The sequence below is a fragment of the Spermophilus citellus genome (genome assembly GCF_964194105.1).
Source record: "Spermophilus citellus genome assembly, chromosome: 10".
In the NCBI taxonomy this organism is placed as follows: domain Eukaryota; kingdom Metazoa; phylum Chordata; class Mammalia; order Rodentia; family Sciuridae; genus Spermophilus; species Spermophilus citellus.
This window is the reverse complement of record NC_138197.1, coordinates 122,944,850-122,967,317: the sequence shown is the minus strand read 5'-3', so window position 1 is coordinate 122,967,317 and position 22,468 is coordinate 122,944,850. Positions and strand designations below refer to the sequence as shown.

The following is a 22,468-nucleotide window of genomic DNA, read 5'->3' as shown; positions in this document are numbered from 1 at the left end:
CTGAGGCCTGGTGTGCGCCTGAAACCCCAGCTACTCAAGAGACCGAGGCAGGAGGATCACTTGAGCCAGCCTTGGGCAACCCAGCACATCCTGACTTAACAGCCACAAAACTCGTAAGTTACTACCTAATTCACTAACCTAGATTTCCTGCGACAGATGTCATGTTTAAGGAATTAGTTTTTTGTGTTTTTAAACTTAATTTTACTTTACAGTATAATGCATTCTGGCATGCTGTACATGGTGCAGAGTCACTCCACTAATGTAATCCTACATGTATGTAGGGTGGTAATGTGTCTCATTCTGCTGTCCTTCCCGTCCCCACAACCCCACCTCTCTCCTCTATACAAACCAAAGTTCCTTCATTCTTCCCTAAGGGAATAAGTTCTTAAAAACCTTTTTTATTATCATTTTCAAGAAATCCAACAATAACCCCATACACCATCCACCTGGAGGCAAGCACAAAGACCTGCTCTGTATTGCCACTACAGCTGCACAAAGGGATGTGAGGCAGTAGGCAACCAATCTTGTTTCCATCACTACATGTCTCTAGCTGCATGTGGAATATTTTTTTTCCTTTTCTTTCTTTTTCAGGGCTGAGACTGAACTCAGGGCCTTGCGCATGCTAGGCGGCGCTCTGCCACTGAACTGAACCCCCACAATGTGGAACATTTTGAGGCCATCTTTTTAAAACACTGAGTTAAAGTAGGCAAACCAAGCAATTTTATGATGTTCATTAAGACTCCATTGGTGTGTGTGAGCTCCTGCTCCCAAAAGGGCCACTAATAGATGAGCTTCTTGCATTGCTGAGAACGAGCCTCTCTCGCCTTCCAAATGCTTCGTTTACTAAAACACAAATCAACAGTTAAGAAACCACCAGATAAGGAAATTAAGTCTATAATACAAAAAGAGACTAAGATATAGAAATAAGCAATAAAATCCTGTTTTGGGTGGATATCCCCTCCCTCCATGCCTGCCACAACCTCCTGAGTAGGCTGAATTTCAGTGTGAGCCACTGTGCCCGGCTAGAAAGTACTGAAGATATTTTCATAACAGAATTTCTACTCTATGCTTGGTGTGGTAGTACATTCCTATAATCCCAGCTGTTGGGGGGCTAAGGCAGTTTGAGGCCAGCTTCAGCAACTTAGCAAGATCCTGTCTCTAAATAAAAAAAAAAAAAAAGGTGGGGAAGGGCTGGGGATATAGTTGTGGTAGAGCACTTGCCTCACATGCGCAAGTCCCTGGGATTGATCCTCAGCATCAAAAATCAATGTCAACAAAAATGGCTGCAGATGTAGCTCACCCCTGGGTTTAATTCTTAGTGCCTGGGTGTGTGGCAGGGCAACTTAGTAAATGAGAAAGTAAGTAAATAACTTAGAAGTTAAAGGTAATATGTTTTAACTTTAAAGCAAATAGTTTGGTTTTTTAAAAAAATATTTTTTGTACTTTACTTCAGCTTGCCTTGTATTAACCTAGAATGTTTGGATAATGGCTGTCCCATCCCTTCTAACAGTGATTGTCCTTCCCTTATTCTACTTCTCATTGTTTCCTGTTTTCTTTCCTCTTTTTCTGTATCACGACCAGTTGAGAACTTTTGGCATTTAGGACTCCTTAAACGTAAATTCTTATCAGAATAACCCGGAGAGAAATCTTAGGAATCATATAGTGGGGACACAGTATCTCTATGTGTCTAGAACACAGGATAATAAAAAAAAGCAAATAGGATTTCCTGAAGGACAGGGACTGGTCTCTTTAGGAAAACAATCTTACAGATAGTACTTGAGAAAAGGGCAGATTTAGTCACATTGGTAGACCATGCTACATTTCCTTCCAGCTTTCCTAGATCTTCTGGTTTTAAAATAGTTAAAAAATTATCTACATGTGAGCTGAGTGTGGTAATGCACATCTAGGCAGGAGGATCCTAAATTCAAGGTCAGCGGATGTGGCTCTATGTAGAGCATCCCTGGGGTCAATCCCTGGTCAAAAAAAAAAAAAAAAAAAAAAAAAAAAAATTCTACATTTGAGTTGGGGACAGTGCTGCATGTCTGAAATCCAAGCTACTTGTGGGGATGAGGAAGGAAGGAGGATTACAAATTCAAGATCAGCCTAGGCAACTTAGGCAGACCCTGTCTCAAAAAATAAAAGGGCTGGGGATTACTCAGTGGTAAAGAACCCCTGGGTTCAATACATAGTTCCCCCAAAAAACAACCCCCCACTCAAAACCCTAGGAAAACAAAACTAAAAAGTGTGACAACAAATGTATTTGTGGGCTCGAACATTCCAAAGGAGACCACACCAAGGATGACACTCAATCTCCCTCATGGGTTCCAGCCGCACCCTGGGTTGGTACTCACAGAGCTCAGAGTGAGAAACTGCAGATTCTTACCTGAAGAGACGGTGCTTATATCCCAGACTCGAAGCCCTTCTTTCTGACCTCCAAAGGCGTAAATGAATGGCAGATCAGGACAGCATGAAGAACAGAAGAGAACTCCCTAGGGAGAAAGAAAAGCACGTCAGTGGAGCTCTTGTCTCTCTAAGGTCCCACAGTGTGAGCAGGTGCAGCCACATCACTACCACAAAGGTGGCCTGCAGCCCTGAGGGGAGGGGTGCTGCCTGTCAGAGCAGGAAGGGTGCAGCAGGAAGTCGTGCTGTGGAGGCGGGCGCTCGCCCTAGCCGCCTGTCTCTTCGTTATCCTAGGGGTGATTTCCTAAGACATCGAATCCACTTAGACCCAGAAGCTCTCCTTTCAAACAACGAAACTAATACCACAGGTCACTTAGATTTTTTTTTCCTTTGCATCGATGGGCCTCACTTGTTCAACCACCAAGGTACCTCCCTCGCCCTCAAGTTATTTTTATTTTATTTTTAATTTATTTTTTTTAATATTTTATTTTTTAGTTCTCGGCGGACACAACATCTTTGTATGTGGTGCTGAGGATTGAACCCGGGCCGCATGCATGTCAGGCGAGCGCTATACCGCTTGAGCCACATCCCCAGCCCCTCAAGTTATTTTTAAATTTGTGATGTTTTCATTTTTACATTTATATTACTAGATAATACATATGCATTATAGGAAATATGAGTAAGAAAAATAGGAGGACAGCAACTTCATATTCTGGGATGTAATATACTTAACTTAAATATAGAGACTTAAATAATCAGGCATTTGGAAATATGCATGATACTATAAAATATACTTAAAGTGATTTTATGAAACCTGCCTTACTATTAGTTAATACCCACACACACACGATTTCTTTTTTTTTTTTTTAATATTTTTATTTTTTAGTTCTCGGCAGACACAACATCTTTATTGGTATGTGGTGCTGAGGATCGAACCCGGGCCGCACGCATGCAAGGTGAGCGCGCTACCGCTTGAGCCACATCCCCAGCCCCCACACACGATTTCTAATAGGCGTGTAGTGTTCTATGTAGTCTAATTTGAATAACAGTGCCTTGCACATGGGATGTGCTTAATATTTGTTCAAAGAATACTGGTTATTTCAGCAGTCTTTACTACTACGTATCAACTTCAGTGCATTCAGAGCTAGTTATGTGACGAGGTAGTGAGAGAAGAATACATTGACACCAAGAGCTCTGCTGCCTTAAGGTCAAAGATTCCTCACTTTAGGGTAAAATAATAGCCACTTCACTTGTCTGTGTCCCCTCTCCATCCTTTTTGGTCTTACTAAGTGACTGATAATCATGTGAATTAGAAAGGGAACCAAAATAATCACTGAATTTCCAGAACTTTCCTAAGTCATATAATTTCTAGAAAACTTAAAGCTCAAAATACATTCTTTAATGCAGTGATTCCAAGAAAAAGATAAGCAAGAATCAGAATAACAGGAAATAAAGATGCCCAGGAAATTCTTACCATTTTCATGTCCCTGGAATGAACCAGACTTGGCCTATCTCCCAATATGTCCCAAATCTTCACATATTTGTCTGCTGAAGCTGTTACAAGACAGCCCTTGATTTGACTGCTGAGATCAAGACCTAAAGGAAGATAACGATTAGTTCAGAGAGTCTAACTTTGAAATTCAGATTTACTTCATCCTGAGTTTATGGAAATTAAAGACAATATTCTTGCTCACCAGAGATTTCATCATTGTGTGCATTGAGTGTAAAAACTGGCTTATCTGAACGTGCATCCAAATTGTATACAAAGCCATCATCTGTACTGGCCTGCAAAGAGTAAAGAGGATGCCAATAAAATTAGCAATGGTTAAGTAGCATAAATCACAGTGGAAATCGGTTTCATATCTCACCTGTGGAGAATTAACATGGACACAAAGAACTTCCTTTTAGCTGAGCCAGTTTATACCCACATGGACTAGGTACACTCCACTGACCCCATGGCAGTGAGTCGGGAACACAAAGCTCTGGTGAGTGGATGGAATGGTGACAGAGCTGTGGGAGCACAGAGGGGTCAGCCACACCCATCAGGGCAGAGGGCTAGACCTTGAGTGTAAGTCTAAAAGTAGGGCTGGGAGCAGAGGTTACTCAAAGTACAGCTGGGGAGGAGCCCACAGAATCAGGACTAGAGGTCAGGCAAACAAAGGAAATGGCTTCTGAAGAAAGTGGGTCAGTATGGTGGCAGAGCGGTTCAACAGGTAGGGCGGAAAGGCAAACCAGGTGGGCTGCTGCTCTCTCCAGCAAGGAGGAAATGGAGGAACAGGTACTCAGTCAAGAGCGGGCATTTGTAGACTCAGACCTAAGTGTACTGCAGGTGCTAGTATAAAGATGATGATGAAGACGATTATAATCAGTCTCTTTTGGTTTTGTTTATAAGAGTACAGGTGTGTGTGACTTTTTAACTTGGGAAACTTGTGAGACTATATTAGATGTTATTTCTAATGCCATTATAACATAAAATCTAATGTGGGGTTGATATTAACATATATTTATCCTATAGCACTGCTATGATATAAAAATAATGTTAAGCCATGTATGTATTTTAAAATTTTCTAGCAGCCACATTAAAAAATAAACAGATTAAAAAAAAAAAAAAAAAAAGACTGGGTGAGAAACCAAGCCCATATATAGGCCAAGGGCCAGCTAGTATGGGAGGAAAGGAGGATGGACAACTGAGGAAGTCTTGAAGGCTGGAGACAGGGCCAAAAACTGAAGAGGAAGGAGGTGAACATTTTATCACCTCTCACTTCCCTACATTTTTGTGACTTTAGCATCTATGACCATCTGCCAGCAAATAACCTCAGGAACGATCTGGGCCTGACTGTTGAAGGCCAGTGTACAATACAGCATCCAATACAGCTGTGGCCTCACTCCTGGTAACATCTGGCTTCAGGCAGGCAGCTTAGCTGGGATCAGCATGTACTCAAGGTGCAGAGTTGAGACGATTCTCAGAATTATTACTTCAGGAAACTTATTAAAAGTGTACACATCTTTTAAGAAAGTTATTTAAAAAAAATTTTTTTTTTTTGTAGTTGTAGATGGATAGAATACCTTTATTTTATTTGTTTATTTTTATGTGGTGCTGAGGATTGAACCCAGTGCCTCATGCATGCTAGGCAAGTGCTCTACCACTGAGCTACACCCCAGCCCCAAGAAAGTTATTTTTTAAAACAGTACTTATTTGAGATGGGGTCTCATTATATTGCCCAGGCTGGTCTCAAAATTGCAACCTTCCTGCCTCAGCCTCCCAGTGGCTCTTTAAAACACTTTACTTCCTTTTCATTATTTCGGGAAATTGGTAAACATGAAGGTATCACAACTTAATTAATATTCCCTTATGGAGGAAAGTTGGGATTTTATTTATCCTGGATGTAAATGTTGGTGGAATCACTGGATGTTATGTGGAAAACTGTCCTCCCTCATACAGTAAGGGTGTTTATTGAAGGGTCTTATACTTTTTTCCTATTTGGGATACAGAGTATTTATAAATGAAAGCTGCTAGCATTCTCATCACTGGAACTCCATTTAAGTATGAATAAGTGGGGGCTGGGGATGTGGCTCAAGCGGTAGCGCGCTCGCCTGGCATGCGTGCGGCCCGGGTTCGATCCTCAGCACCACATACCAACAAAGATGTTGTGTCCGCCGAGAACTAAAAAATAAATATTAAAAATTCTCTCACTCTCTCTCTATCCTCTCTCTCTCTCTCTTAAAAAAAAAAAAGTATGAATAAGTAAAGAATATCTTCTTGGACTGATTTTACCATTAAAAAATAAGGAATATTAACTATGCCTGATACTAAAAAAACCCCACTAAAAAAGTGATCAAAATCAGTAAGTAAAAATAAGATGCGGTACACTCTTGAGTGGTTGGCAATTAGCAAAATCATTCACATGTGCACTAATGCTTTTGTGGCTGAGCCATTCTCTTGTTTAAAACAAACAAACAAAAAACAACCCCAAACTTGTTTTTTCAACCTGAAACACTTCCTTCACAGTTAACACAGAAAATGATTTTCAGAAAATCTCTCTACAATAGGGTTAGGGAAAATAAGTGTTAGAAACCTAGAAAATCACAACAGTAACGTTCACATTCTTACCAAAAAATGACAAGGTGAAAAGTGATTCCAAGTCACTCTCTCAATCTGCCCACTGAATCGCCACATCCGATGGCTTTCGTCTGGACTTCGGCAGTCATACAGAGCCACTGACCTGGACACATTTAGGTAGTTAGAGTTTGAAGAGTTCTTAGGTTAGTATTTTAATTTATTTACTTCTCAAGACAGAGCCTCACTACATTGCCCAGACTAGCCTGAACTTGACATTCTCCTTGCTCAGCTGGGGACAGGTGTGCAACTATCATGCCTAGCGGATATTGACTTTTAATAACATGGTTAACAGAACAGAGTGTGAAGTCAAAAGCCCATTATTTAAAGCCTGTTTTAAGGTTCTAAAAGTAGGAAAAAAATGAGTTGATTTTCCCTAATAGGTACCTTCAAGTGGCAAGACCAGATGTATGGTCTTGCCACTTGAAGGTACTGGTGGCTCTGATATAACAGTGGCTTTACTTTATAACACTTACCAGATGAATCCTACTTTCAAAAGTTCAGGACAATTTCTAAAATACCCTTTCCTGGGTAGAGCCCAGAGCCACATAACTCATGTCTTAGCTGCAGATGCTCTTCCCAATCAGGTTACTGTACTGGGGGAGCCGAGGGATACCCTTTTGTAATTCTGAGTGAAGGAAACCTAAGAAAGTACCACTCTTCAAAGGTAAGGAATCAAATACGTTGGTGATTCTACTGCTGCACTTCCCACCTTCAGACCCAGTCTGCACAAAGGAGCACATGACTGGAGGCTCCTGTGGTTGCCTGCAGGGTCTCTCAGTCCCCAACCTCCCACTTCCGTGAATTCTGCCCGTGATGTGGGCATTCCTCATAAAGGCAGTGAACATCCCCCACTCCATGTAATCTATTTTGGTCAAGAAAACAAGACAGGGCACTAGTTCTCAACCTACATCTTCAGAGGTCTTGGTATCTCTTGTTCGTCCGACCTCATCATGAGAACGCGTGTGGGTTAGCCTGCTGGCCTAGCCTACTGCAGGCAGAGTGGCCAGCTGACTTCAGCCCACACTGTCTCGCCTCACACAGGCAGAAAGGGTAAATGGTTATTATGGAAAGTAACTGATTTTGGGGATGTCTGTTTCATAATAATGGCTAACCTATACATGCTCAAAAATTGAAGTTACAAACTCCTATAGCTACATTATTATGATAAAACCACATATCCTTAGACCGGAAGGGCCATAATGAAAAGGAAAGTAGGCGCCTCACTAGTATGTACATTCAGTCTGGGTATCAAGGGATACTTTTTGAATTAGTTCAAGAGGATAAAAACAGCAGCAATAATTCTTGAAGTGCTTTCTTACTTATCATATGATCCAGAAATTAGAGTCTGTGCTTCAAATGGATGAAACTGCAGAGTCTGGACCTAAGGGGAGGAAAGATAAATGAAGAGATTTATGTATCTGTCTTTATTTTTGATACCATTACCTAACGTGTAAGAACTGATTTCTATAAATTATTCACTTCAAAATTAGTAGTGTATAAAGAAACATAAATCTGTGGCTTGACTTGATGGTGCACATCTGAATCCCGGTGGCTTGGGAGGCTGAGGTAGGAGGATCACAAGTTAAAGGCCAGCTTTAGCAACTCAGCAAGGCCCTAAGCAACTTAGCAAGACTGTCTCAATATAAAAAATTAAAAAAGGGCTGGGGATGTGGCTCAGTGGTAAAGTGCCCTGAGTTCAATTCCCAGTGCCAAAAAAGGGAACAAATGTTTGGCAAACTATATTCCCAAATAAAGGCCAGCACTTAAGGATATAATGTAGTATTCCCAAAACGTTTGTTATATATGAGAATGTGTATGTGTGTGTGTGTCCCCCTTGAATGTTAAAAGATATTCAGAAGAAAAAGGGTGAATGGTCCAATGTATGTGGCAACTATACCGGCTTCAAAGTCCTACAGAGCCCAGTGCAGTCATGATCTGTCACATGCTGTTCTATCACGCTGACTGAAATCCCAGTCCCTTTTTAGGATCCTCTGTAAACGTGTTATAGGGCACTAATATTCCCAGTCACTATACCTTCCTGAACCCATTTCTACATCTCTGAGATGACATTATACCTGCTGCAGAGAGCTTTGTGAAGATCCCATAACAGTGAAGCACTTTGTAAACCAAAAAACATGTAAATGCCCCAGATTTTTGAGAATCCTTTTCATTCACTCAGTCACCATACCTTGTCTGTGTGCACAGCGAGGCTAGCTGCTGGTTTCCCCACGGACATATCCCACAAAATTACTGTGCTGTCAGCTGACGCACTTGCCAGCACATTTCTGAGACAGGGAACATATATATTAGATATGATCTTCTAAAAATCAGAGCATTGAATTAAGAAAAGGAATCAATTTAAATAGCATCAAAATGAATGAAATAAGTTTAACAAAAGAAATGCAATTTATATACCATCAACTAACAATACACTGCGAACTACCAAAGATTATCCTAAGAAAAGAAAGCCAATATAATTACACGGAAGATCCCCTGCTCCTGTACTGCAGACTGAATATTGGTAAGATGGAAACAGGGCATCGACTGACTGAGCTATAAGCTGATCTACAGAATGAATCACATCAGTCCCTTTCAAAATCAAAATCCCATCTGACTTTTTTTTTTTTTGCAGAAAGTAACAAACTGATTTTAAAATTCATGGGAAAATGCAAATAATAACCCATAATAACCCAAAAAATCTTAAGAGCAAAGTTGGGAAACTCATACTTCCAGATTTCAAAACTTAAAAAGTTATGGTGGTCTGTTACTGACATTTGGACAGATCTATGCATTAACAGGATAGAATTTTTGACAAAAGTGACAAGATAATTAATGCTCAATGGGGAAAGAATGGTCTTTTCAACACATGGATCAGGGACAACGCATATCTGCATTCAAAAGTTAGGCCCCGACACCTCACATCACAAATGAAAGAATAACTCAAAATGGACCACAAGTTCAAGTGTTAAGAGCTAATGCTATGAAACTCTCAGCAGTGTTCTTCTGAGAGCACAGGTATGAACCTTCATGATGCCAGGTTAGGCAATGGTTTTTTACATACAGCACCAAAAGCACAAACAAAAATAAGCTGGACACCACTGACATGAAACACTTGTGCTGGAAAGTATTCTATAAAGAAAACAAAAAGATAACCCACAGAACTGAAGACAATATTTCTGATTAGGCATTAATGTCCAGAATATGTAAAGAACTCAAACAACTCAGAAGACAAAGGACTTGAATAGACATTTCTTACAAGGAAGATTAAATACAGTGACCAAAAGATGCTCAATATCACTAATCCTTGAGAACCGCAAATCAGAACCACAACGAAGGTCAGGCAAGTTGGCACATGCCTATACTCCCAGGGACTCAAGAGGCTGAGGCAGGAGAAGCACAAGTCTGAGCTCAGCCCCGGCAGTTCAAGTGAGACCCTTTCTCAAAAACAAACAAACAAATAAACAAACAAACAAACTTCATACTTCTTAGTATCAAAAAATAGAAAATAAAAATAGAAAAGTACTTTTAAAAAATAGAAAATAAATGTTGGAAGGAAAGAGAGAAACTGGACTCCATGTGCACCGCTGGTAGAAATATAATATGGTGTAACTGCTATGGAATGGTATGGTAGTTCCTCAAAAAATTAGAACTATGATATGATCTAGCAATACTTCTGGGGACATGTCCAAATGCACTGAAAGCAGGGACTTGAGATTCTGTACATCTACATTCACAGCAGCATTATTTGCAATAGCAAAAAGATGGAAGCAACCCAAGAGTCTGCAGATGAATGGATTAACAAATGTAGTATTAACACACAATGGAATATAACTCAGCCTTAAAGAAGGAAACTGACTTGAATAACAACATGTATGAACCTGGAAGACTTTATGCTGAGCGAAGTAAGCCAGTTTCAAAAAGACAAATACTGTATGTTCATGTGAGGTGTTTAGAATAATCATATTCATAGAGACAGAAAATGGAAGGGTGGCTGTCAAGGCTGGGAGAAAGGGGACACAGGGAGTTATTGTTGAAGCGTTTATAGGGTTCAGAGTTTTAGTTTGGGAAGATGAAAAAGTTCTAGAGATGGATGTGGTGATGGTTGCACAGCAATGTGAATGTCCAAAAAGTCACCAAAACTTAGAGTGGTTTAAGTGGTAATTTTATGTTATGGATATTTTAAAGAAAAAAAAAAAGCAAGCAGTAGAGATTTGAAAAATGAAGTAAGAAAAATGTCTTCTGTGAAAAAGCCCACTGTCCCACTGTCCCCGTGCTACATGCCGTCTTTCCAGTGTTGGGGAGCAGAGAGAGCCACGTCACAACATGCAGGAAGCTCCGTGGTGAGAAGCGGCGGGTCACGTGGGGGATGCAGACAGAACGCAGAGCTGCTGCCCTGACACCGCAGCGAGCGGGGTGGAAACAGAGGCCCACGACACACCCAGCACAGACAGGGACAGGTGTCAAGTCACCAGGGCCAGATCTGACAGTCAAGCAAGTGCCATTTCTTTTTACCTGATGAGTTTGTTCCATGAAAGGTCAAGGACAGCATCAGTATGCCCTTCTGTTGAGGAACTCTGCAATAATTGTTTTAGTTACTTTTTGTATTAAAAGCCCCCCTCCATAAAATTGATATATTAATTTGCAAGATGCTTTAGATCATAAGATTATTGTTCTGCTGTAACACACACCTGCTTGAAGAACTAAACATTTTGACTGCCTATTGCCATGGATACCTAGGATAAGTGTTCTTTACAGGGAAGAAACATGAGCTCGTAATGTAGGCACTAATCCTACAAACAGCAATATTGCCACTTGCCTCCCCCAAACCTAACAATTTAAAATACAACAGGAATTAATACATGGATATTTAGAATACAACACATAAGAGGCTAAATAGAAACTTTTAAAAAGTGCAAAACTAGCGTATTTGTATGAATAGTTATTATATACGAGGAAGAATCACAACCTAAGCCATATTTTGGGTGGGAAATAATATGACACTGGAGGTTTTATGCAAACAAATGTTTTCCCTGGATGGGGTTTTTGAAACTAGAAATTATAATACCTTCATAACTACCTGTCTTATTCCAACAAGAGTATCTGATTGAAAAAGTATGTTCTTATATTCTCCAATAAACTTCTCTGCATTTGTTTTTAAAGTATTTATTAACTTTTTACCTTCTTTCCTTTCTTTTTCTTCTTTTTTGAAAGTTTACTCCCAAGTGTGAAGACGGGCTCTAAAGAGTCCACTATATCAAGGTCCCATACTTCAATAACAGGGGTCATGTTTCCCACAGCAATGTAATTTCCTGCAGGAAGAAACAATGTGTTTGTGACCATAAAGAAAAAAAAAAGACAAAAATAACTTCTAAGCAAATACTTTACACTGTAGGTCAAGTGAGCAATGGCTTAGAGCAGGTACTCTCAAACTTCTATATGCACCATCTAAAAGTTGTTAAAATCCAGACTGTATTTCGGGTGACCTTGAGCGGGCCTGAGTCTGCATCTCTAACAGCTCCCAGGTGATACCAATGTTGTGCTGCTGGTTTTAGGACTACGATTTGAGTCATGAAGGTGCCTTGTTTGGCTTCAGTGTCCTTACCAACACAGTGGGGATAACTGAGGCCCACTAACACCCTTCCTTCCTCATGGGCTGCTGTAAGGATGAGGGTCAGGTCAGTTCATGAATGTGAAAAGGCCTTACAAACAAGAGAGATGATGTCAGTACTGTCAGCATTTACCTCTCTTTTAAGAAGTACTACCAGAGCACATAATAGGGTGCAGATGTGGCCAAAAAGGCCAAGATGAGAACCCAATTAGGGACAAGCCTCTTCATTTTAGCTTTACCTCATGTTTCTGAAACAGATCATGCCACTAAACTCTAGCAGGTAACATACACATTTTACCACTTTATGGGTTTTTTATGGGACCTCAATAGTTCTATGGTCTAAAAAGCTTCAAGCTTTGTCCCTCAGGCTATAGTGGAGCTAAAGTCTGAAGATAGACATACCCCAAGAAATCAAGCATTGCTGTGCTAAGGACTTCATAACCATAACTTCAGAAAATAACAGCAACTCCGTATCAGCAACAATTCTGAATACACGCATACAGAAAACAGTTTATCAGCTAGGAAAATGCAATAGGGCTAGGGACCAGAGGGCAACCTTAAGTTTTCCAGTTACCAGTAGAATCATCTGGGTTGGGATCAAAATTCAGCCATTCCACACTGAGAGGATATGCAGACAAAAGTATATCATGGTGTACATAGAAAGAGTCTTCTTCTTGATTATAAACTGAAAAGATTGGGAAAAAAAAGTTACTGCATCAGAGTAAGTCATCAGAAATTACACCCACAAAAAGAACACTTTCCCAACTAGAGACACATTGGATGACATTAAAAGGAGATCCATAGTCAATATTGGCAGGTGAAAATTATTCACGTCTAATATCTGCCCATTATCTAGCATGCCCCATAGCGGAACACAAACACCCACAGTCCCCCACCCACATGCCTGCCAGGTAAATGGTCTAATCTTCTAGTTCATTCATGACAGAAAACAAACATTCATGATGGATCCTTCAGGAGCACTTATTTGATTTTCTTAAATGTCTAAGTGATTGATTATAAGTCAGAAAAAACAAAGGACCACACTGGGAAAAATAATTCATAGTCGGACGGAAATACAATATTCAGAAGTTTATAAAGACCAACAATGTAAACAAAACTTATGAAGACCTCCTATTGGAATATGGCAACCAACAAAATTAGCTCTTTAGAGGCTGGGATGATGGCTCAGTGGTAGTGTGCTTGCCTAGCATGTGAGGCACTGGGTTCGATTCTCAGCACCATATACAAATAAATAAAATAAAGGTCCATCAACAACTGAAAAAAAAAAAAAAAAAAAAAAGAGCTCTTTAACATTGTTATAAAGTTAAGCAGCAAAACCAAAACTGTTAAAATCCATAACTAGAAAGTCTTTTAAAAATTATATAATGAGGGCTGGGGATGTGGCTCAAGTGGTAGCGCGCTCGCCTGCTCGCCTGGCATGCGTGTGGCCCGGGTTCGATCCTCAGCACCACATACCAACAAAGATGTTGTGTCCGCCGAGAACTAAAAAATAAATATTAAAAAAAAAATTCTCTCTCTCTCTCTCTCCTCTCACTCTATCTTTAAAAAAAAAAAAATTATATAATGAGGGGCTGGGATTGTGGCTCAGCGGTAGAGCACTCGCCTCACACATGTGAGGCGCTGGGTTCGATCCTCAATAAAATAAAAATAAAGATTTAAAAAAAATTATATAATGAAACACTAATAGATATCAGAATGTCCACCTCCTACAGATATGCTTTTTGTTAAGAAAGAAGTAGACCATAAAATAAGCTGTGGATTTTTTTTTTTTTTTTTAATTCCTTGGGCCTCTGCTTCTGAAATGGGTGTGGGATTAGCAGATTCTACGTGAAGTTCTATCACATCTGTCTACGATGAGAATACAGGTTCAAAATGATCAGACTGTGGTCCTATAAAAGACTCAAGCATGGCCAATGTACCTATCTTACATCTTAAATAAAACTGGTGATGATACTTTAAAACACATTCTTCTTTTAACCACATCAGGGCAACAAATAGATCAGCTTTATTTATTTTTTTATTTTTGTTCTGGGGATTGAACTCAAGGGCACTTAACCACTGAGCCACATCCCAGCCCTATTTTCTATTTTATTTGGAGACAGGGTCTCAATAAGTTGCTCAGCGCCTTGCCATTGCTGAGGCTGGCTTTGAACCCATGATCCTGACGATCCTGCTGCCTCAACCTCCCGAGCCGCTGGGCTCAGAGGTGTGTACCACCAGAGACGGTACATAGCTTTAGAATATAATTTTTGAAATCACTAGAAATATGCTGGGTAATCCAGAGATACCCTCCACACCCAAATAATAAAGCATATCTATAATGACCTAACTTAGTGGGGAATGGAAATGCAATTGCCTTACTTAACTTCTTACTACTCTGATCCTGAATTCAAAGGAATGACTACAATGTTCTTATATGAGAATGTTACAAACAATGACAAAAGACTGTCTTATATTATAATTTTAATTATTTGAAATTAGAATTGGTGTTAAAAAATTTGAACGAGGGGCTGGGGTTGTGGCTCAGTGGTAGAGTACTCGCCTAGCTCGTGTTAGGCCCTGGGTTCAATCCTCAGCACCACATAAAAGTAAATAAATAAAATAAAGGTATTGTGCCCAACTATAAAAAATAAAATATTAAAAAAAATTTGAATGACATGGCTCTCATCTGAAATATGCACAGTTCAAAGATATCAAGAGTGAGAAAAACTTCACATTACAGTGCCTGCTATCGGAAGCCTTTTTAAAGAAAAATTTCCTAAAAAGGTCACAATGAGTCATGGAATAAAATTGGCCTAATCTATATGCTTCCTGCAGGCAGCCCTGAAGATTCCCAAGAGTCACAGAAATCTAAGCTGGAACCAGGGGGCTGGGGTGAAGCACAGCAAGCCTAGCAAGCCTAATACCTGGTTCAATACCCAGTATTGCAGAAAACAAAACAAAACCACATCTGATTTAAAACTTCATATCACTGTGTACTTCAGAATACTGGAGAACATTTGCCTCTGGCTTTGGTATAAACATTTCTGAACTGGGAAGGTGAGCAAGAAAGTTTTGTTCCAAAAGAGAACTATGGCTCTCTTTGTTGAATTATTATGCAGAAAATAAAGTGTTTCACAAAGGCGAATATCTGAAACAACTCTGAAAAAAGCAGGATAAACATCTGTCTGTCCAGCATAATTGTAATCACATAAAACTGTCTGGGCCATGATGGACAAGAACAAAAACCCAGGGTAGCAAATGGTCACCTCAGGGTAATGGGATCAGAAAATTCTGTTATTTTGTAAGTTTTTTTGCTGCCATGTCTACCTTGGGAAGGGGGAAAAGTAAAAAACTGGTGAACATATTGACATGAAAGATTAAAAACCCCTATTAGAACTTTCTAGGGACCAATTTCCACTAAAAAAACAAAGGTACCAAAGTGACAGCTCAGATTACACATTGTCCAGAACACCACCTGGAAAAGGACAAGTAATTTAACTCTGTAACTAACTCAAATGAGGTACAGCAGAATTTAGCACTTAAGACTTCATAACAGTAACTATAACAGTTATTTTAATATTACTTATAAAACCTCTTAGTAGAGGACTTATTTCACTTACCATGTACCTCTAAATTGCATTGTTCCTGTTCAGCTCTGCCACAAACTATGAGATTGTCACTGGGCTTAATCAAGAAATCTTCACGCTCATATTGTTCCTAAGTGGGCAGAAAAAAAATAGTCAATGGCTAAAGGAGAGATCCAGTGAGGTTTCTCAGACACTCAAGAGCACAATTAGAAAAGTGATGTTAAAATTTACCGTATCTTTCAGAGTAACATAAGGATCTTGATCATTACTCCCATAGACTGTAAGACCCAGGAGAGATTCACCAAGCGTCTCAGCATCTAAAGGAATTCATCAAAATGAGTAAAATGGTCATCTTGACAAAAACAGTTTTCTGAAGACATCCATCTGTGGACTTAGACCCAATTTTATACTAACTACACATTATCCATAGTATAGAAAGGAAACTGCAGGAATTTTAAAATCCATTTATATATATATATATACATATATACATATTTATATATATATTTATTTATTGGTTGCTCAAGATAATACAATGATCTTGACATATCATACATTTGATTCAAATAGGGTATGAATTCTTATTTTTCCACGTGTACAGATTTCAGGATCACATTGGTTATACAGCCACATTTATACATACAGCAATACTAGTGTCTGTTGTATTCTGCTGCCCTTCCTATCACCCCTCCCCTCCCCTTCCCTCACCTCTCTCTACCCGATTTGGAGTACGTTTCTGATAGTCTTAGGATTCACAATCTTCCAATGAAAGAATTAAAGAATTAAATCTGCTGGACATGGTAATCTCAGCTACTTGGGAGGCTGAGGTAGGAGGATCACAAATTTGAGGCTAGCCTAAGCCAACTTACTAAGACCATGTCTTAAAAAATCAAAAGGGCTGGGGTGTGGCTCAGTAGTAGAGCTTTTGACTAACATGTGCAAGGTTCTATGTTCAATTCCCAGTACCACACCAACCAACCAACAAAAAGATCCCCGCCCCTTTTATAAAATATTAGAACTGTGCTCAGACTCTCTAGCTTGCTCGGTGTAATCATAATTCAAGGAGCTACAGAATGGTAGTTTTGAGGACCTGGAAATAAATTGCCCTGAAACACTAAAATCAACACAGAATAAATAAGGGCTGTCTGGTCAAAACTGAGAAACGATGGCTTCAGAGTAAGCAGCTGCTGTAGTGCAAGTATTCTCAGAACTGTTGACATGCTATTGTGCCTCATGAATCTGGGAAAAAAAATGCTATATGCCCTTTTCACTAAACTGACTTGAAAACGGAATCACTCTTTTATGGCACATCTACAAATATAACATAGAGTGGACCCAGAGTGACATAAAACTCAGGATAAGGAAGACACACTCATTGTTAGGGAAGCTACTTTAAGAAGATAGGATCCACGGGTCTTCCCATAGCACCATGTCCTTAACGAGGTGGGGCCCACAACCCAAGGCTGATGGGTCACACCAAGAGGAACACACTGAAAAAAAATGAAGGCTTTAGAGCCAGAGTGTCCAAACCTTAGCACCACCTTCCCCGGCACTGGGTGACTCTGGTGGATGGAGGTGATATTCTGTATTTAAAAATGAGGTAAACAGCAGTGCACAGGACACAAGGCTAGGGGATGAGGAATAAGGAGGAATGAGCATCTAGATGGGAAAAAGGGATAAATGACAATAGAATCTGACACAGATGGAGTAAGTCAGGGTTACTTATCTTAAGGAAAAGGGGTACACCAGCAGTAAGACTGACACGGGGGACCAATTCTGACAGAAAGCAACCCACAGGACTGATGCCAAATTCCCAGCTGCCTCTGCAATTCTTTCCTCCATTTCTTCCCCCTCATTCCTCGTGATTAGACCAGGTCCCCTGACCTAATTTATCTTGAAGTTCCTTGCTTCTCCTGGGAGAGGCTCACCCCATTTCCCAACTCACTCTCCACTGCTGCCTCAGGCAACTCCCAAGACTCATACCAAGCTGTCCTGCACCCTGTGCTCAAAGACCTTCAATGATCCCCTGAACAGCAATTCCTAAGCCTGGCATTCAAGCCAAGACCCAACTGGTCGCTCCAGACTTTTCACCAACTCCCCACGCACCTCCTGCATCTTCACTCACACAGATGGACTTAACCGGTGTTTCCCCCACTGTGGGTCTTTATTCAAGTAGTTTCTTCTCCCCATCAATCACTTTCTAAGCTCAGCCCTGCTGCGACACTACAGGCTCTCTACAGTTTGCCCCACTGCACTAAATTTTCCTTTCCCTAGGTTAACATCTACCTCCACAACGTTACCTACAGTATTTGAACATGTCCCGTTTGAGGGACCAGACCAAGTCTGCTAAATTTCACTCACTGCTTTACTCAATTCCATCTTCTCCAGAACCTACTTCCTCATTTCTCCTTAACCTGCCCTCTTTACTGATCTTCCTGCGCCCAGCACAGACCCCATCTCCAGGTCCTATTCTTCGAGCACTCCACCATGCTAACTGCCCTCTGGGCACCCTAGAGTGTTCTCCATTAACTCATATGTGCCCAATTAAAACAAAAAACTTGGCATTATAGAAATTTCCAAGCAGGAACAAAAGGAGTGCATTAAAACAAAACAAAACAAAACAAAACAAAACAAAACAAAACAAAAAAACAAACCTAGGGTATATTCCCCAGCTTTGACAATTAACAATATTTTCTCACTGCTGTTTCTTCTACCCGTTCTCCCTACCCACACCCCAATCTCTGGGGTTTTTTAGAGCAACTTCTAGAGAGCATATTATTTTACTTGACTTTTCAATGTGAACTTCTCACCAATAGGGGTGATTTCTGGTGCCTGATTATAATGGCTATGAAATTTTTTAATGTACTATGTTAAATGTACTTTATCATCCCAAGAAGATCTAGCATAAGATTAGATATTTAATAAAACTGATAAAACTTTATACTGGGTCACTGAATTGTTGCACAAATCCAGACTCTGAGGAAGAGAAACAGAGATTCTTTGACTCTCCTCAGTGTCACTTAGCATGACACTTTGTCAGAGTATTACTTATATTCCCTTCCCACCCAGCTATTGACAAAGCCAAGCTAAGAAAGGTAAAAACTTATAAGGAAAGGGGATCAGAGTTTAAAAAGTACCAAATAGGAAGCATACATTAAATCAAAATGGTATCATCTTTGGGATTTTACATATTGTACATCATATAAGGTCCAACTTTTGTTTACTCATTAGAAATCCTTCAAGAGTTGTTCCTCTGTAATCATGAAATGGTAGTGATTTTGCTTTGCTGCAGGTAACATTCATATTGAACTGATTTTTTATGTGTTGGGTCATTTATGTCTTTCTGATTTTCTAACTTAGGAGCTGCTGATTCTGTCAGAGTCCCAAAATGCAGAGCAACTGGGATTTTAGAAATTAAATAAGTAAAAGTATTAAGTCATGGACCAAACACGATGCTTATTTCTCAACCCTCAAGATCTGGTGTTAGTGCCAAGCAGGGCAGCAGACCAGAAGACCACCATGGCACCATGTCCCAGCTTCCACTGGCTCCTTTTACATACACGTTCACACTTCCTTTCCAAAGAGAGCAATAAAGTTCTGTTTATGTCTTCTCAGTTCACTTTATTTCCCCCTGAACTGCTCTTCTGCTCTCCTTTTTCTCTTCTCTTAAAAAATTTTAAATCATCTCCCATAACATTGTCTCAACATGCACATATTGTGAAAAAAGTCAATGCAGTTGAGGAAAAGGTATAGAGAGATAAGTTCAAGTACATTATAACCACATACAAGAACTCACAAATGGGTTACAGATTAATATACCTAATTTAAGCAAGAAAATACATGATGCTTTTTTTTTTTTTTTTTTAAAGATCTTAGATTTATACCTTAGACCAGTGGATTAGAGCTTATCTTCTAAACTAGTTTAAAAACATTCTGTCTAAATCTTGGACCAGATTATTTAATTGAAGTCAGGGATAATAAAACTTGGAGTAATGCTTTGGAATACCACAAGCATGGTAGAGAGCACTGTGCCCATAGAGTATAAACAGCAGCAGTGACTGATTTCTCACCTGGGTCACCGTCCTCATCGTATTTATCTAGGTCATACTCAGCCAGCTCGTCATCATCTAGGGTGCGGTCATCCTCTGGGTCACCATCCTCTAGGGGTTCCCTTGGTCGTGCCTGGGTGCGGGCGCTCTGCATGCCATCTTCTGAAGGATTGCCTATTTCCTCTTCCTCACTACCACCTTCTTCTCTATGAGAAAAGAAAAAAGCAATCACCCAAATGGCACTGTCCAATAACAAGACCATTAAGTTATTTTTTAAAGTGCACATCTCTTCTGGATTTGATCACAAAAAGCAACATTCTTGAAGCTACTTACTGTAGCTTTTCCTTTGCTTCAGCAATGAGACGTTTTACTTCATCTTTACTTAACTCTACCTGTAAGGGAGAAAGCATTTCATTATAACATATTTAAGGAAATCATTAGATGTCTTTGAATTAATAAGTTTGTGAACAAATGTAAAACTTCAAGAGACATCATCAAGATGAGAACCAAACATCAATCCAGCCTCTTTCAATTTAACATTAATAGTTTTTACAGGTCCTTATAATCAAGATCCTTTCCCACTAAAATGGTCTAGACTTCCTATCTGGATAGCCTTTACCCTAATGAGAGTTCAAAACTCAGGTCACTCTCTTTACTTTGAAACTGGCATTCCCTCACCTTAGCAGTGCTTTAGTACCTTTAAAATATACAGAACACTACCAAACTACAAGCTCCTTGAAGAGGGAGGCTGACATGTCATTGTATATCTAAGTACATAGTTCAGTGGCCCATGTGGTGATGCTTAACAACTGATGATGAATCCAATTAATCACCCAGTTTCTACAAAAAAAGCCTTTGAGAATGGCATTCCACTGTGGGATAGCTCCAGAAAACAATTAAGTTTAATTAAAAAATAGTTATTTGTGTAATTTTTCCTTTTGTGGATTTCACAGAATTCAACTACTTCCTTCTATAAACTCTTCAAATTTGTCTGCAACAGAGAATCACCTGGGGGACCTTTAGAAATTTCAGGCCATGTGCTGAGTTATGGCTCAGTGGTACAGCATTTGCCTAGTGTGTGTGAGGCCCTGAGTTCACAAAAACAAACAAATATTTCAGGCCATACTTAATCTCAATACTTCAGAGTGGGTCCTCGGTAATATGTGACATTCCCCAAGTGTTTCCAATGTGTAGGCTCATTTGAAAATCACCATCTTCAAGAATTTGAAAGTCTGTATGTCTCCCTTTAATAAGAACTGTTTCCTCGTTTAACAAATTTTAACGTGATAATTTTCTGTCCCCATGCTATAAATATGTATTGAATGTCTGCTGCAAGCCAAACACCTGAGAAAAGTGAGTAAAACAGCCCTTGCTCTGGTGGAATGTACATCTATTGGGACTATTCCAACCCCTTCCTCCTGTGCACTCCTTGTCCAAGCCACTCACGTTCCTATCATTTTCCCAACCTGTCATCATTGGCTTGGCCCAATTACATTCAAAACGACCCGTTTTACAACCTATTCCCACTGACATACAATAAACGCACATATTAAGTCCATAAAGGCAGGGCCTTTTCTGGACTGTCGCGTATCTCGGGATCCTGGACAAGGCCTGGCCTGCAGAAAGCACTCAGTATGTATGTGACATAACTTAAGTAATTTTCATGTGCGCTACAGACTCAGTGTGCGGCTCCTGTCGTCACACATGGGTCACGTTCACTCCTCATCCCCACCGCCCCATCAGCACCTCATTTGGGTTAATTAAAGGAATTCCTAATTTGAGTCTAGCCTCAACTCTAGCCTCACGACACGGCAGCTTCCATCCTCACTCCTCCGAGCACAAAGCACGGGAGTGCAAAGTGGCGTCGGGTCACAAGTGCTCCCTTCCAGGATCCGCCTGAAAGTGCCCTGGGGTGGGAGTGCAGCTGCTGTCAATCAGCGTTGGGCGCCACCTCGCACCCGAAGCAGCACCTCGCCCCTTTCCATTCCGCGAGGTCCACGTGCCGGGAATTTGGGGGTGTGGCTGGGCTTGGACCCACCCGCCCGGAAGGAGCAAGGTCCAGGCAGGCCCAGGAAACCCGGGCCGACAGAGCCACGGCTCTAGTCACCGCAACCAAGCCAAAGCCGGCCTCGGCCGGTCCCGTCACACCAGCCTGGCCAGAGCCGGTGCGGGGTCCCCAGGCCGCACTGACCCGGCAAGCCGCTCCCCGCGATCTCGGAGCGACCAGGCCTCACCTTGTCAGGCGTCTCTTTGGCCACGCCGCAGCGGACCCAGGCCACGCACGTCACCTGGCGGCTGCGGTTCATGGTCCTTAGCTCAAGGGCGTCTCAAGTTAAAGACCCGGGCCGCAGGGGAAGGTGGCGCGCCGCACCGAGGCTCGCAAGCTCGCGAGGCCGCCGGCAGGCAGAGCGCAGGCGCGGGCACTCGCGGCGGCGCCCGCGACTGACATCATTCGCGGGCGCCAAAGGCAAAAGGGAGGGGGAAGGTAGGGGCAGCCCCCGCGGGGCGTGGCCGTGTGGCGTGCTGCTGTGTGTCCAGCGGGGTGAAGGGTGTTTCACCGCTGTCCGGCTTGTGGCGGCATCTGCGGACTTCTTGGGATCAAAGAAAATATTTAGAACTGCAGGGTTAATCAGAGACAAAATGCCACCCACCTTTAGGTATTTCCCTGCCGTTCCGTTGACTTCTGGTCACAGAGGGCGGC

At 41.0% G+C, this 22,468-nt stretch overlaps 2 protein-coding genes across 2 annotated transcripts in view; one reads left to right on the top strand and one right to left on the bottom strand.

Annotated features, from left to right (window-relative positions):
• MTERF2 (mitochondrial transcription termination factor 2) overlaps positions 1–22,468 on the top strand; it is a 666,987-nt gene that overhangs the window by 44,252 nt on the left and 600,267 nt on the right. The window lies entirely within an intron of this gene.
• PWP1 (PWP1 homolog, endonuclein) lies at positions 371–22,207 on the bottom strand. The gene is made up of 15 exons (XM_081309717.1): positions 22,002–22,207; positions 20,101–20,159; positions 19,789–19,973; positions 15,950–16,035; positions 15,752–15,848; positions 12,703–12,813; positions 11,699–11,829; positions 11,033–11,094; positions 8,709–8,805; positions 7,840–7,901; positions 6,512–6,623; positions 4,095–4,185; positions 3,875–3,996; positions 2,384–2,489; positions 371–843 (listed from the first exon to the last, which is right to left on the bottom strand). The coding sequence occupies exons 1-15, from the start codon at positions 22,071–22,073 to the stop codon at positions 734–736; spliced, it is 1,503 nt and encodes a 500-aa protein (XP_081165843.1). The 5' UTR covers positions 22,074–22,207; the 3' UTR covers positions 371–733.

What these genes read in the sequence shown, in the direction of transcription:
- PWP1 (XM_081309717.1), bottom strand. Translation starts at nt 22,073, where the DNA reads ATGAACCGCAGCCGCCAGGTGACGTGCGTGGCCTGGGTCCGCTGCGGC. An exon ending in CGATGAGGACGGTGACCCAG is followed by an intron (nt 16,036 to 19,788) that starts GTGAGAAATCAG and finishes GAATTCCTTTAG; the next exon opens with ATGCTGAGACGCTTGGTGAA. An exon ending in ATTCCAGGGACATGAAAATG is followed by an intron (nt 2,490 to 3,874) that starts GTAAGAATTTCC and finishes CTTTCTCCCTAG; the next exon opens with GGAGTTCTCTTCTGTTCTTC.